Source organism: Solanum pennellii, chromosome 3, assembly GCF_001406875.1.
Source record: "Solanum pennellii chromosome 3, SPENNV200".
In the NCBI taxonomy this organism is placed as follows: Eukaryota; Viridiplantae; Streptophyta; class Magnoliopsida; order Solanales; family Solanaceae; genus Solanum; species Solanum pennellii.
This window is the reverse complement of record NC_028639.1, coordinates 73,485,098-73,499,919: the sequence shown is the minus strand read 5'-3', so window position 1 is coordinate 73,499,919 and position 14,822 is coordinate 73,485,098. Positions and strand designations below refer to the sequence as shown.

General features: G+C 28.7%; 1 protein-coding gene, 1 long non-coding RNA gene and 1 other non-coding gene across 4 annotated transcripts; 1 reads left to right on the top strand and 2 right to left on the bottom strand.

The window, feature by feature from the left end:
* Positions 1 to 6: 6 nt before the first annotated feature.
* Positions 7 to 1,640, bottom strand: LOC107013908. 2 transcript variants are annotated; one of them, XR_001456162.2, is made up of 3 exons: positions 1,399 to 1,640; positions 581 to 694; positions 7 to 469 (listed from the first exon to the last, which is right to left on the bottom strand). It is a non-coding gene; the product is annotated as an uncharacterized LOC107013908 (long non-coding RNA). The 2 variants fall into 2 exon arrangements; XR_001456163.2 differs by having other exon boundaries at positions 8 to 465.
* Positions 1,641 to 2,770: 1,130 nt separating this feature from the next.
* On the top strand, positions 2,771 to 3,637 carry LOC107012490 (protein THYLAKOID ASSEMBLY 8, chloroplastic). Its single transcript, XM_015212354.2, has one exon. It carries the CDS (start codon positions 2,822 to 2,824, stop codon positions 3,506 to 3,508), a length of 687 nt encoding a protein of 228 aa, XP_015067840.1. The 5' UTR covers positions 2,771 to 2,821; the 3' UTR covers positions 3,509 to 3,637.
* Positions 3,638 to 4,142: 505 nt separating this feature from the next.
* Positions 4,143 to 4,224, bottom strand: TRNAS-CGA. Its single transcript has one exon. It is a non-coding gene; the product is annotated as a tRNA-Ser (tRNA).
* Between the last annotated feature and the right edge of the window lie 10,598 nt (positions 4,225 to 14,822).

Here is a 14,822-nt window from a genome sequence, read left to right as displayed (position 1 = left end):
CAGCCTCAAATCAAGGTGAATGCCTGAACATTAACCTTAAGTATTTAATAAGTTTTTCAACAACTATTCTCTTCACGTCCCAATTCCCAAGACGTACAAACATTAAATGTCCCAAATTTGAACAACTTCAACGCCAGCAATTGAAGAAAATAGTGAAATTAGTGCAAGCAACAACATAGCATCCAACTGATTAATATAGAAAAAAAGGATTTTTTATAAGAGCAACTTTTTTCTTTTTGAACAGTAAATAAAGAAGCGTTTCTTAGCTGCAACTTACACAAAGTGACAAAAGGATTAATTAAGAGACGATATCTAACCTTTTCCTCTCACTTCAACCGCACGTTTATCTCTATACCTCAAATTCATTAGAGCATTACCGGTGTAGGCTTATTAACCCAGATAGAAAAACGCCAGATAAGGAACTCCAAGAAAGCATCAAGTTCTGGCTCATATTGAAATACATTCCTGGCTAACCCAAAGGGAAGAAACAAAAGGAAATTAAATGTATATCATTATTATCAGATCACAAATAATAAAGAGGTGAATTCCCTGGTAAGTTAGATAGTCGCACTACATGTACCTTCATCAAAGAGAAAACCTTGACCAACTGTTCCTTTAGCATGGCCGACATTTCAATGTCCAATCTTGCTGCATCTACCTGATTAACTCTTGATATTGAAACTGGAATGACAGGCTGTGAAAACAACCAAGCAATGGAAACATATTAGTGAGAGATAAATAAAATGCATCTCTTACCCATCCTGGGACCCCAGAAATGCTAAAGGACGAGGGGAACACAGACACTTCAACATTATTTTTTCAAAACCTTTATACATGTAGCTAACAAAATTTTCCATAATAAAGTAGGTTAAGAACCATAAGGCATCATATTCAACTATGCAAAAACATTAGGTGATTTCTTCCCATCCAAGCCTTGGTGGACAGAGTTACTTGTGCTGGTTGGACATAGCATGTATCCAAGGATTAGTTGGACCTGACTCACGGTTATCAAAAATAATAATTAAATGAGCTATAAATAAGTACAATTTCTACAACGAAACACACGCTACATAGTCATTAAAGGTTTCTATAGAATGCCTCAGTCCATTTCCTCATGACATGTCTTTCATTTAAGCTTATTATATTGCAGCTAGTTCAAAGCAAACTAGCAATACATTAGCATTACAACGAGAACATTAACACCAATTCAGAGTACCTTTTCATCCCTTACTAGAACATACAAATTCGCTAATCAGCCTTAACATTATCATCACTCACAAGTCACAGCATTGAGCAGAAGTCATTGGATGTGACTTAACTAAAACTTAAAAGCCAAACATATAACGTGCAGAAAAGGAAGATGGATCAAAAAATTAAAACGAAGATAGTGATGTACACCTGGTAGTGAGCCAAGCTTCTTCTTGTGGCGATAGATCACCGGTGGACGAGGATGCTGATGAAGCTAGGGTTAGTCCATCAACACAATTTCAGATGAATTTCAATGGTACCGGGAAAATTGAGACGGCAATTTCACAGACTACGCAGGACTAATTCTCGCGGTTAATTTACAAAATGTTTTTCTCAAGGGGGAAAGGGCATTTTCGTCTCTGATGAGCCATTCATCATGCCAATTGCCACCCCACAATTTTCACGATTTTTTTTCTTACAAAAATTTATTTATCTATATAACAATAATCCTAAATAATGTTTATGAATTATGAGTATTAATTATACATAGATTATCTTTTATGTGTTTTTGATTTGATCTATTACAAATTAACATGCATTTCATGTACAAAATTACTTAATATATAGTTAATGTATGTATTAATTTTTTTGCACTATTAATATATAAATATTCACGTATTAATAATACATATCTTAATATACAATAGAGTGTATAACTAGTATATAACATAAAAAAAATATGCCAAACAAAATGTTTACTATACATAACTAACATATGTACTATAACTTGCTAATACGCTATATCAAACAATCTCTGAATATATATGATAGTATTAGTACAAAGCTACATATTGTTAACATTTTGAAAATTTGGCTATGGAATTCTGATTGAAAAATTATTTTTATGTAGTTCATTAATAGACATTGTTCGTACTCTTATTTGTCTAAAATAAAAATTTCTATCAATTTAATAAAGTTGAAATATTTCTTAAAATATGATGTCACAATTCTCTATTATATAAGCATATATAAATTGAAATTGACTAAATAGTAATTATTAATTAATTTATTGAAAAATACAAAACAAAACTCGAAATATACTAATTTATACCAAACAATTTAATATGATGCTGATACAATTTTTTTAACACTAACATCACAACTATCAAATATTCCTCCATTATTCATTACTTATAAGAATCATCACAACAAAAACTAAAACTATTATCAATCCACTATCAAGTTATCAACAACAATTATATGTATCATCAATTCTTATTATTTACTATTTGATATTTAACATAAGAAAAAAAAAATCTTAACTTAAATCATACAAAATTAAATAACTTTAATCTATTATGATGTTATCGAAATAACATTTTTTTTCTTATTAATATCAACGTGCATTCGACCATTCACGATATTCCTATTATATATAGTTATGACTTATGACACAAATCAAACTTGAATGAACATAAAGTTGAGTGTGTAATTGCAAGTTATTAAAACTTTAGGGACCAAACTGTAATAAAAAAAACCTACCCAATTTGAAACAGGCAAAAACAAATACGGGTTGGTTTTTATAGAAGACCCGTTTCTTATCTTCTACCAGTGGAACTCAAATCCACCATTCATGGCTTCCTCTCTATCTACAAACCTCAAATTCACCTTACAACATTCTTCTGTAACTCTTCCACCACCAAAATCAACCACCAGAAGAAAAATCTCAGTGCGATGCGGTCCACGAAGCAACCGTGGACCTCTAGTCAAGGGCCGAATACTAAGCATCGAAGCAATCCAAGCGATTCAAGCTCTAAAACGAGCTCAAAGAGCTGACCCTTCTCAAATCGAAGCTCAAGTCTCAAAAACCCTAAATCGTCTTATCAAAACAGATCTAATTGCTGCCTACAAAGAACTTCTGCGGCAAGACCTTTGCGGTTTGGCCCTCAAAGTATTCCCAGCCGTTCAATCGGAATGTGATGTCCCTGATTTAGGGCTTTATGCTGATATGGTCTTAGCTTTGACCCGGACAGGTTTTGCTGAACATATCGATGAATTGATTTGTGATTTGGAGAAAGTGGGAACGATTGAGTGTGATGATAAGTCGCTGGTAAGGTTGGTGAGGGCGTTGGTTGAAGGTGAACAGGTGGAATCTACTGTTAGGGTTTATGAATTGATGAAAAAGAGTGGATGGGGTTCTAGATTTGAGATTGATGAATATGTAGCTAAGGTTTTAAGAAGAGGGTTTAAGAGATTTGGTAAAGAAGAAATGGCTGATGAAGTTGATCAACAATTACAGAGATCGTCCAGATTAGTTTAGGGGAAACAATCACAGATTTTGTTTACTTCCATCTTATTGTAATTGTAGATTATTGTAGTTCTTAGTAAGTATACATTGTTATTGTTAGCTTCGATTCTATAATATCGAAAAAGATTAGCCAAAGTCGAACATTATCATCATACATGATAGATTGTAATGGCAAGAGAGTTTAAAATTTGAAGAACTAAACACTGAAACTAGTCGAAACATTAGCACAAGTTGCTCCGCCCTGATCAGGACAATTTCAAAGAATTCATTTTGTCAACCTCTTGTGATGTCTAATACAGAGAAGATCATAGGTTATAAGCATATGAGCAGAACTTTATTAATCAAGTTATAAACTTTTTTCACACCCCAAACACAAAACAGTGTGATTAGTTGATTACTGGTGAACTCCCTCCGATAAACAGAAAAACACAAATCTTCATTAAGTTATCGGGATATGTGAGGCTAGCTCAAGTGGTTGAGTACGTTGTGGGAACCGAGATGGAAAAAAAATGGACAAAAAAAGCGTGAACTCCCTCTGATAAACAGAAAAACACAAATCTTCATTAAGTTATCGGGATATGTGAGGCTAGCTCAAGTGGTTGAGTACGTTGTGGGAACCGAGATGGAAAAAAATGGACAAAAAAAGCGTCGACAGCAGGATTCGAACCTGCGCAGGCAAAGCCCAACAGATTTCGAGTCTGTCTCCTTAACCACTCGGACATATCGACAATTTGTTCACTAACGTCTTTTTTATATAAAAAATGATACAGTTTAAAATTTGAACCTTTCTTATATGAGTGCACACAAGTACGCACGAATATACACTTAAACTTGTATAAAATTGAATAATTAGACACATGTATCCTATATATAATAATACATGTAGAATACAAAATTATCATATATGATATCACGTAAAACAAATGTGTTCAAATTTATGTGGCACCCAAAATTAAATGTCAATTTATGTCTATATATTATGCCGTTAGAATATATGAAGCATCACCAATATATTAGTTGGGGAATGAAAACTATTAATTTGGACCTAGGAAAATAAATGTTGTATGATAAAATTATCCATTAGCAATGGCTAAATTTTCGTTTCATTTAAGTAATTCGAAAGTTAAGTCGGTAATGGAAACAGAAAAGGCATTTGATTAGATACAAAATACAACAAAGGAAATAAAATCTTGATTAGATGGGATGATTGTCATTATGTGCGCACTCACATAAAGCATGAAAAAAAAAACATGATTTGAAGGTTTTTATCATTGGCTTAAAGATAAGCTTCAAGTTGTCATTTGTTAATTGGATACAAGTTATTTCCATTAGAAAGTTATTCCCTCCGTACAAATTTATGAGAAAAAATTTATCATCTAAAATAAATATTAGATATCATTATAAATTATTTTATCATAACAAAAAAAATTAAAATTATTTATTTCTAATCATAAAAAATAATATTTTTGTGACAGAATAAAAAAGTAGACCACATTTGAGATTGCGACTTGCGAGAGTACTTTGGAGTTCCTAATATTTAGTTTCCATGGTTGCTATACAATGACATGACATGAGAAGTGCAACAGTATCTCTTCTAGTTAAATTCATTTTTGAAACTTGACTAATTCATATTTATGTAAATACAAAATTTATTAAAAGAGAAACGTTCTATCAGTTTTTCTTTTAACTCATTGTATCTAAACTTAAAATTTATGATCAAGAATCATTTCATCAATTAGTAACGCAGTTAGGTGAGGGTTCATCAGTAGATGGCTTTATATTTGCATTAGAAAATTAAATACTGATAATTTGTAAACCCTTTAATAAAACGGATTGACAATTCAATAATTAAAAAATTAAATGAAAAATTTAGGCCCCAAACTCTTAATATTTACCCGTCGTGTCTACCACTAACACACTTGGGCTAGGAGTGAAACATTATTGGGTCACAAATTATGTACTTAAGACATGATAAAGTTTCAGGTCCAAATTAATGATTAATCATCGGACGATTAGAATTTTCTTGTAATTAATGAGCATCAAAATTTGGTGGACCTTAACTTATTCTAAAATTGACAAGACTAAGAAAAAATAAATAAATAAACAAGAAAAGTAGTGCTAGAAAATTGCACTGCATAGAGACAGGACATGTTAAAAGGATAAGACCAAAGTTGAATGCTACCTACTGTTACAATATTACAATATTATGATGCGCATCATTAATGCGATTATATTTTGTTTTTTAATTTATATTTTATTATATTATTGAATGTATTATTTTATAATAATAAAGAATTCAAATTTAAATATTTGTACTAAAGCCTAATCAATTTGAATTTATATAGATAAAGTGTCATTTGAGAAAAACAACATTCTCTATAAAACGTAAATTCAGTTTGAAGCGCAAATCTAAAATTTCTTATTAAAAAAAAAAAAACTCATTCACCGTACTATACTATATCGGAATATTAATTATTTAAGCCCAAACAAATTGAAGTGATTCTTTTTCCACGAAAATGAAGTGAATAAAAAAAAAAAAAAAAAAGAAGAGTAAGCTTACCTAGTTGGCTAGTTCGACTGTCGAAGTCAAGCCGCTAAAAAGCAGTAACAATATTTTTTTAATGATTTGCTGTCAACCGACCACGGCTTAACCTGCCGGCTACGAGCCAACACAGTACCAGGTTAAACTGTAAAGCCAACATGTTAATTAAATGTCGAGTTAACAGTAAAAAAATATATAATTAGTGTGTTTCCTGTTCTCTTACACCAATTGTATTTTTTTAAAGTGAAAATGTTTGAATAATATTTTAGTCTTGATTGAAATTATTATTACAATATTAAATTGTATGGATGATCTTTTATATCGTTTCAAAAATGATAGTCTAGTTTGATTTGTAACGGAATTTAAAAAAAGAAAGAAAAATTTTTAATCTTGTGGTTCTAAATTAAAATTATGTCAAATGTACCAAAATGTCCTTTAATTTTGTGGTCTTAAACATGTCACGTGAAAAGTTAAACTTAAAGTGTTGCCAAAAAAGGAAAGGGATTATGAAGTATTTATGATATTCATGTGAGTACATATATATCTTTAAAATACACTATTAAATAGTGCAGATGGTAAAAAGTCATTTTCAAAGTTTGATATCTATAGAGCTACTTCGGTAGATATATTTCAGATTTTTTTCCTTTTTATTAATTAAAAAAAGTCTCACTTTTTATTTTTTTACCTTTGAATAAAAACTCTAGTTTACAGCATAAAGTGTGTGTTGTTAGTTACTGGCTAGGGCAGCAAAATCATGACCATTGGCTGGTTCAGTAATGTTGTTAATACAAGTATCTGCTCTAAATACTAATAGGGTTTGACTTATAAATACCATCAGACCAAAAAATATATTATCTCACATCATTAAGTCATTTTTTTTACTACGAACACGATATTTATTTATTGTATTTTAATTAATATTATAATTCTTCACGATGAGTTAGTTGGTTTAAGACTAGCTAGTTGGGTGAACATAAGTATAGATGATGATCTTGAATGAATATTTCTCAGTATCTTTTGAGTCGAGCTTGTTGCATAGGTTTTGTATAGTATAATTTACGATATGTATAGTTTGCAGATTACTATCCGATGAGAGATTTATCCAAGTGCGAACAAAATACTCATCACATAGCATAGTACATGTTATTACTCAATAAGAGATTTATCCAATGTACACAAAATGCTCACTATAGAGTGTAAATTAGCCGAATAGGAGATCTATTCTATGTGCACAAACCACAAAGTGCAAATTATTACTTAATAAGAGATTTATCCAATATACATAAAATATTCACCGCAAAGTTCTCATCCAAAAATTAAAAGTTAGTAGCAATTGCTATGTCACGACCCAATTTCTCGAGCCATGAAGGCACCTACTATAACCCATCAGTAGGTAAGCCAAACCACAACCCAGAACCACACATAATGGGTGTGAGGGTAGAAACTAAACAAGACTAAGAAAAATTACTATAACAACATAAGCAAACCAAAACATAAATGCAATAAAGGATCCCTCCCAGAACCTGGAAGTCACTAATACAGAGCTACCAACAAAACGAGTACAAGTCCCAACAGTGGACCACCGAAACTAGACTGTCTCGAAAAGTAAAAGACAAGTCTTTATATAAACAGATGGAGACTGAAATAGTACAAAACCCTGTGTGCTCACCCCTGTCTCCAGACCAGAAATTCTCCAAACTCGATCAACGCTGACTACTGGTGCTCGGACCTGCATCACGAAAATAGATGCAGAGTGTAGCATGAGTACCAAATAACAGGTACCCAGTAGGCATCATAGGCCGACTGANATAAGAGATTTATCCAATGTACACAAAATGCTCACTATAGAGTGTAAATTAGCCGAATAGGAGATCTATTCTATGTGCACAAACCACAAAGTGCAAATTATTACTTAATAAGAGATTTATCCAATATACATAAAATATTCATCGCAAAGTTCTCATCCAAAAATTAAAAGTTAGTAGCAATTGCTAGTTATTTTGGGTTCCAACTTTTTTCCAACAAATTTCAAAATTTAAGGACTATCCAACATATATTATAAGATTAACTTGCAAATATAAAAGAAAATCTTTATATTTATTATGTATATAGCTTAAACTCGATACTAATTTTTGTGGATTTGCTGAATAATAATTAGGATGGACACAAGCGTGCAGTAAAGAGAGAGACCTCAGTAAAAGTTATGAAAAAAGAAAAAGTGTTATTACAAGAATCAATGAATTACTCCCTTTCTTTTTGTTTATATATAGTTTCTCAAAAGAAATACTACTTAATATTCGTTATTTCATAAAATTAATACATAAATTATATTATATAATATTCGTTATTTCATAAATTGATACATAAATAATATTATATTTTTATTTTATCTTTAAGAATTTAATAATCAGTCTAGAAAATATATATTTTACCAACACAAAATTATTGAGTAAATAGTTCATGTTCATTGATAGAAAAAATTGACTTTAAGGGTCATTTGGTACAAAGATCAATAATGTAGGGATTAGTAATGCATGAATTATTTTTATTAAGTGTTTGGTTCATTGTTTCTTACCTAATTTTATGTGTGTTTAAAAGTTTACAAAAAAGAAGTTCTTTCCAATTATACTCTAGAGTTATTATGAGATTTTCTATTTCATGTAATTGAGTCAAGGTACATAATTAATGGAGAATATTATTTTTTATAACATTTTTAATTAGCTAGGAGAATAATTGATTTTACTGTCATGTTCTCTATTTTCTCACTTAAATTATTTGAGAGTAAATAATTATCATCTTAATAAATTGGAGTTAATATCTCAAAAGGTCACACAACTATAATGATTTATAGAGAAAATTTATTGAACTTTGTTTTGTATTAATAATTTTTTTAAAAAACTCTTTATCATAAAATAAAATTAAAAAAATAAATAAATGTAGCAAAATAAATTAAATTATTTTTATACTCGAGATGTTCATATATATATATATGTGCTTTTATATTAGACTACTTGTGTAATGTTTAATGGACTTTCGTTAAGAGACAATATTTTAATTATGAATTGTTCTTAAATTCATACATCAAAATTAGCATATTAGTCAGATTATAATATTTTATATTATTTTATATTAATAATAAATAGATTAAATAACTCAAATTTTAGAAACAAAAAATTATATCTAAATAATAAAATTTGTAAGCTAATTTATTTAAATAAATTTATTAGTATAAATATAAAATATAAAATCAAAAAAATAAACAAAATGATTAAAAAGATTTGAAGGGTATTTTTATCTTTACCTAGATTAGTCCGATGATATTAGAGCTAGTACCACCAAATGGAATGTATTAGTTATACACCCTCTAATACCATGTAGGGTGCATAACTAATCCCTGAATTAATAATACATAGATTCAAAATTCCTAGCAAACATAGTATTAAATAATACCATACGTAATACTTGGATTATTTCTCCTAATACTCTCTACCAAACGATCCCTAAGAGAATGCTAAATAAAGATCCATGATAATACCTAGTTTCTTAAGGAACTTGAAATCTAAAGTGGTGACAACTAATAGAAAGGGTAAAGAGTCTAGCTGAAATTTTTTGTTATGATACTAAATTTTAAGGAGGATACTTTATCGTTGCATTATTTAATAGTGTAATTTAAAGATATCTATGTGTGCACCTATACTTATTACTATTTATAGTGATGCAATATTTTTGATGTCCATATTGACACATATATATCTTTATACTAAATACGGAAAATGGCCTAAAATACCCTCAAAGTATTGGAAATGGTACAAAATTACCCTCCATCCACCTATTGGCTCCAAAATACCCTTCCCACCCACCTATTGGGTCCAAAATACCCTTGTCATCCACCTTTTGGTTCAACATTGACCATTTATTTAACGGTTTTATATTTAAATTATTTAAATATTTTTTTAAATACATGGCGCTCAACTATTGTTATAATTTAACTTATTAGTATAATTTATAAATCAATCCACTATCCACCCATTACTAATTAAACCCACCAAATTAATAAACCCGTCACATTATTAATGCAACAACAGAAAACTACTGCCAATTGAGTGTTTTTAAAAATTTGAGACGAAAATATCTATAGAAGTAAATTATCATACGTTCAAGTGTCTAAATAAAAATTACCGACAAATTTAAAAGTCTGACTATGTTCATCTTAATTATTCTTACGTCTCAATCATGTGATGTTACTTCATAGGTAACTTTTTTTTTCAAAATAATATATTAAAGGTTTTAAAACAAATCATAAATATTTATAAAAGTATATTTTTAAAAAGTGCATGAATTAATTCGGGATATATTAATTCTTTACATTTAATCATAAATTTCTAATTCAATCTTGAAAGAGAATCCTATTGAAAGTGTGCTCCTAAATAAGCGGCTCAACATAAATTTAATTGGGGCTTTGATTCGGACTCGAATAATTTTGGATGTCATTTTCAGAAATCTATAATTTCATCTTGTTTTAGTAGTGTTTATGACGATTTTGATATAATAGTTGGATTATTAATTGGGTGGGGTTTAGTTAGTAATGAGTGGGTAGTGAGTTGGTTTATAAATGATACAAATAAATTAAATTATAACCAATAGTTGAGCATCAAGTATTTTAAAAAATATTTAAATAGTTTAAACTTAAAATCATTGAATAAGTGGTCAATTTTTAACTCAAAGGTGGATGACAAGGGTATTTTGGAGCCAATAAGTGGGTGGAAACGGTATTTTGGAGCCAATAGGTGGATGAAGGGTAATTTTATACCATTTTCAATACTTTAAGGATATTTTAGGCCCTTTTCCTTACTAAATAAGATTACATGATAAATTTATTTAATTTTTTTAAAAAAGTGATATCTAAAATGAAGACAACTAAATAGAAACGAAAAACTGTAAGGAGGAGGAAATGACAAAGGCCCCTTTGAAGAAACAAAAGGAAAAAGAAGTATAAAAGAGAGAATCATGATATACTTTTTTCCTTATTATTGACAGTAGATAGACAGATTTTTATGTGTGAAGTAAAAAAATAAAAATAGCAGAAAAGGGCTTAAGCAGCGACAATTAAAGCAGCACTGTTCCATCTTTTTCCTTTATAGATGATTGTTCTTACGTTTTATGTCAGCTTTCACCAATTCTTATAATTTAATGTTTTATTTTATTTCATCTGTTTTCAACTTCAAATGAAAATGACACAATTCACAAATTGACAAATCTGAGATAAAATATAAATCATTATTGAATTTGTGGTCCGTTTTGGTATATCGTTTTCTCTATATCTGATATCAGCGACGCAGATCGGATCGAGCTACAGTATCACTTCGTACAAATCACTAATTTTTATTTATGTATGCCTCGTCTGAATAGGTCTTGCCTAATTGATTTATATTTTTTGTGTGATTTGTAGGAATTTATTCAATGGTAGAAATTTTAAAAATCGTAATGATTATGAATTATCATAAAATTTTAAATTAAAAAAATGAATTATAAATTTACCAACACTCATAAATCGTATATCTGAATTTCATTTATTATTTATATTATCTCTAGTAGTGTTTTACAAAGTATGTTTAGTTACCTTAATCATGGTGCCAAAAGAAGTATGTTACTATAAGATTTGAGTTTAATTTTTTGTTAAGATTATAAAAATAATGTACATTATTAATATTAAAATTAATAATGATAGAAATTAGTTATGCTTATTAAAATTAATAATGATTTCACTTGATCTTTTTTCGTAATGCATTATCATACTTTCTTTAGTATTTACTTTTTCTTTTTTTATCAAAACAGTAATTTGAAATGTTTTTTCCATAAGCCGATAGCCTATCACTTTTAACCTCTTTACCTTTCAAAATAGAGATAAAATCCCTCCTTCTCAAACCACACTTGAGAGATCTGAAACACTACTAAATTTGACTTGAACCATCTAGAAATAAAAACTTGTAACTATTTTAAAGATAATACATATATTAGTCATTTCAAAGATTAACTAGTAATAAACAATATTCGCTTGAATTTTTAAATAATAAATTATACTATCGCAGTATCAATTTATGTAATTTATTTTTTTGTTAGGTCAATTTAAAAAAAAGACATATTTTTACATTAGGTAATAATTTAACTATAAAATACCTAATTTAATTGAATAAACAAATTTTTATTATTTATTTTAAATTACAAATTTTAAAAATCTTTTTTTTATTTTTTAAATTTTATATCAAATCAAATAGCCGTCGAGTAACGTATAAAAAGGGATGGATGATGTAGGAAAAACAAAGGAGAAAGCACTTTATTGGTGAGTCTTTGGCAGTATTATTATTAAAAGACAAATAATTGTGTATTTGCAGCAAAAGATACTGTATTTTCATAAAAAAAAATAATAGTAGTACTACTTGTGAACGGACTTTGTCTACCACAGAGTTGGTTATAAGTGGACTAAAGTTGAAATCATCATCATTACTTTTTCCGACCAAAGATTCTAAACACAAAATGTACAATTACCACTACCTAATTACTTTCCTTTAACTAATTCCACTAAAGCTAAACTTGTGAGTTGTGGGCCCAAAAAATTTTTATGGCCGCTACTCTTTAGATACACATCGAATAAATCTATTATATGTAAATGTTTTCATATAAATCAAACATACAGGAGATATGGATTGCACCAAACAAATTTGATGCGATGCGATGAGATGAGCCAGTGATAAAAGATCGTTTAGTGAATATTCTCCGTTGAAAAATTATATGAGATAAAAAAAGTTAAATATTGATTAATATGAATGTTTATTTAAGTTTTCAGACTCTTAGCACAATCGAAAATAAGAACTACACCCTATTTGATGGTGGCACTAAAAACTTTTACTAGAAATGTCTAAAACATAAAGAAGAAAATTTATATATATATATATATATATATATATATATTTCCTAGCTAATAGTGTAATTTTTCAACTAACAAATATTGATTGACACTTTTCAAATACATGTGAGTTTATCACTATAATAAACTCGACTGAAAAGATATTAATAGAGTGAGCGTTTGTTTTTTTGGATGTACATCAAGTGAATACGCTCCTATACTTTGACTCACCAATCATATAAGAAATATAAATCGTATTAGACAAACTCAGTGCAACAAGCTCAATCGAAAAGACATTGGCAAGATAATCAATTCTTGACCTCCATAATATATCACCCGATGCACCAAATCAATCGAATTCATTTTCTCAGCTACTATTTCACAAAAAAATAATTTCTAGATAGGGGAAAAGGGTCTGATATACCCCCCCAACTTTGTCATTTAGAACTGATATACTCCTTGTTATGAAAGTGGCTTATATATAACTCTATTTATAAACAAATGGATCACATATACCTTTTTCCTATAACGGAAATGAAAAAATAATAATTTTAATCTAATTTTTTATTATTTTTTCTAAAAAATATAAGGGCAACTTTCACATATAGCAAACAAAAAATTCATATTTGTATGCTATAGCAAACTCTGCATAATTGCGCTCCATAGCAAACATAAAAACTGTATAATTCGCTATACATATACAAGTGTATAATTCGCTGGCCTAAATTGTATAATTCGCTGGCCTATTTCGCTGCAATTGTATAATTAGTTTTGCATACAGTTGAATCGAATTAAAATGTATGTATATTGCATAATTATAAGTGTATAACAAGAAGATATATGTTTTTCTCGCTTTATACAAAAACAGAAACACAATATATACACTTCTGTTGTATAAAGCTAGAAAAAATTGTATTTCACTGCAATTGTATAATTCACAATTGTATAATTCTTTGGCCTTTTTTTCTGCAATATTTGAAGTAAAATGTTTGTAAATTATATAATTAAGTGTATAACACGAAGATATATATTTTTGCATGTGTATATACAATTTTCTCTCGCTTTATACAAAACAGAAACAGAAATTATACACTTCTGTGTATAAAGCGAGAGAGGCGAGAATGAGAGAGTGGCGAGCGAGACTTCTGGGAGAGAGACGCCTGGCAAATTTTTGCCAACGTTTGCTATGGAGCACAATTAAATCAAACCTAGCTATTCCATTTAATTTAGGTTATTAGTTGCTATTATATACAATTTTCCCAAAATATAATCCCATATGAGTAAATTTAATCCTCATCAAACATATTCTTTTTGACTTTTTTTTTGTTTCAACGACTAATTTAGAATTATAATTTTGATAATCAAATTTATTTATTTTTCACTAATATTCTTGTAAAACTTATTATACATGATCAAATTTTTTTCTTCGAATACAAAAATCAAATTACAATATAGACAAAAAAATAGTTTAAATTTTTTTCTTTCAACTAAGGAATGAAAAAATAAAAATAAAAATAAAATAAGAATAATAAACTTAAATAATTATGATAAAAGAAGTCAAAAAATAATTTATGTATGAAAAAAAATATATCTTGAACTTTGATAGAAGAATCACATATATCTCTAAATAATTTTTTTTAAAATCTAAAAGTAATAAATATAAGTTTAAAACTAATTTTTAAAACTCCCGTTAAATGAAGGTTATATATGGGCATTTTGTAACGGCAAAAATATATGTGAGTCATTTGCATAATGATAAAAATATATATGAATCACTTTTATAACGAATCCAAGTGACAAAGTTGAACCCTTTCCCTTCTAGATAAGCATATGGAATAGTAGTTCCAATATTACTAGAGTAGTACACACTACACAGTTCA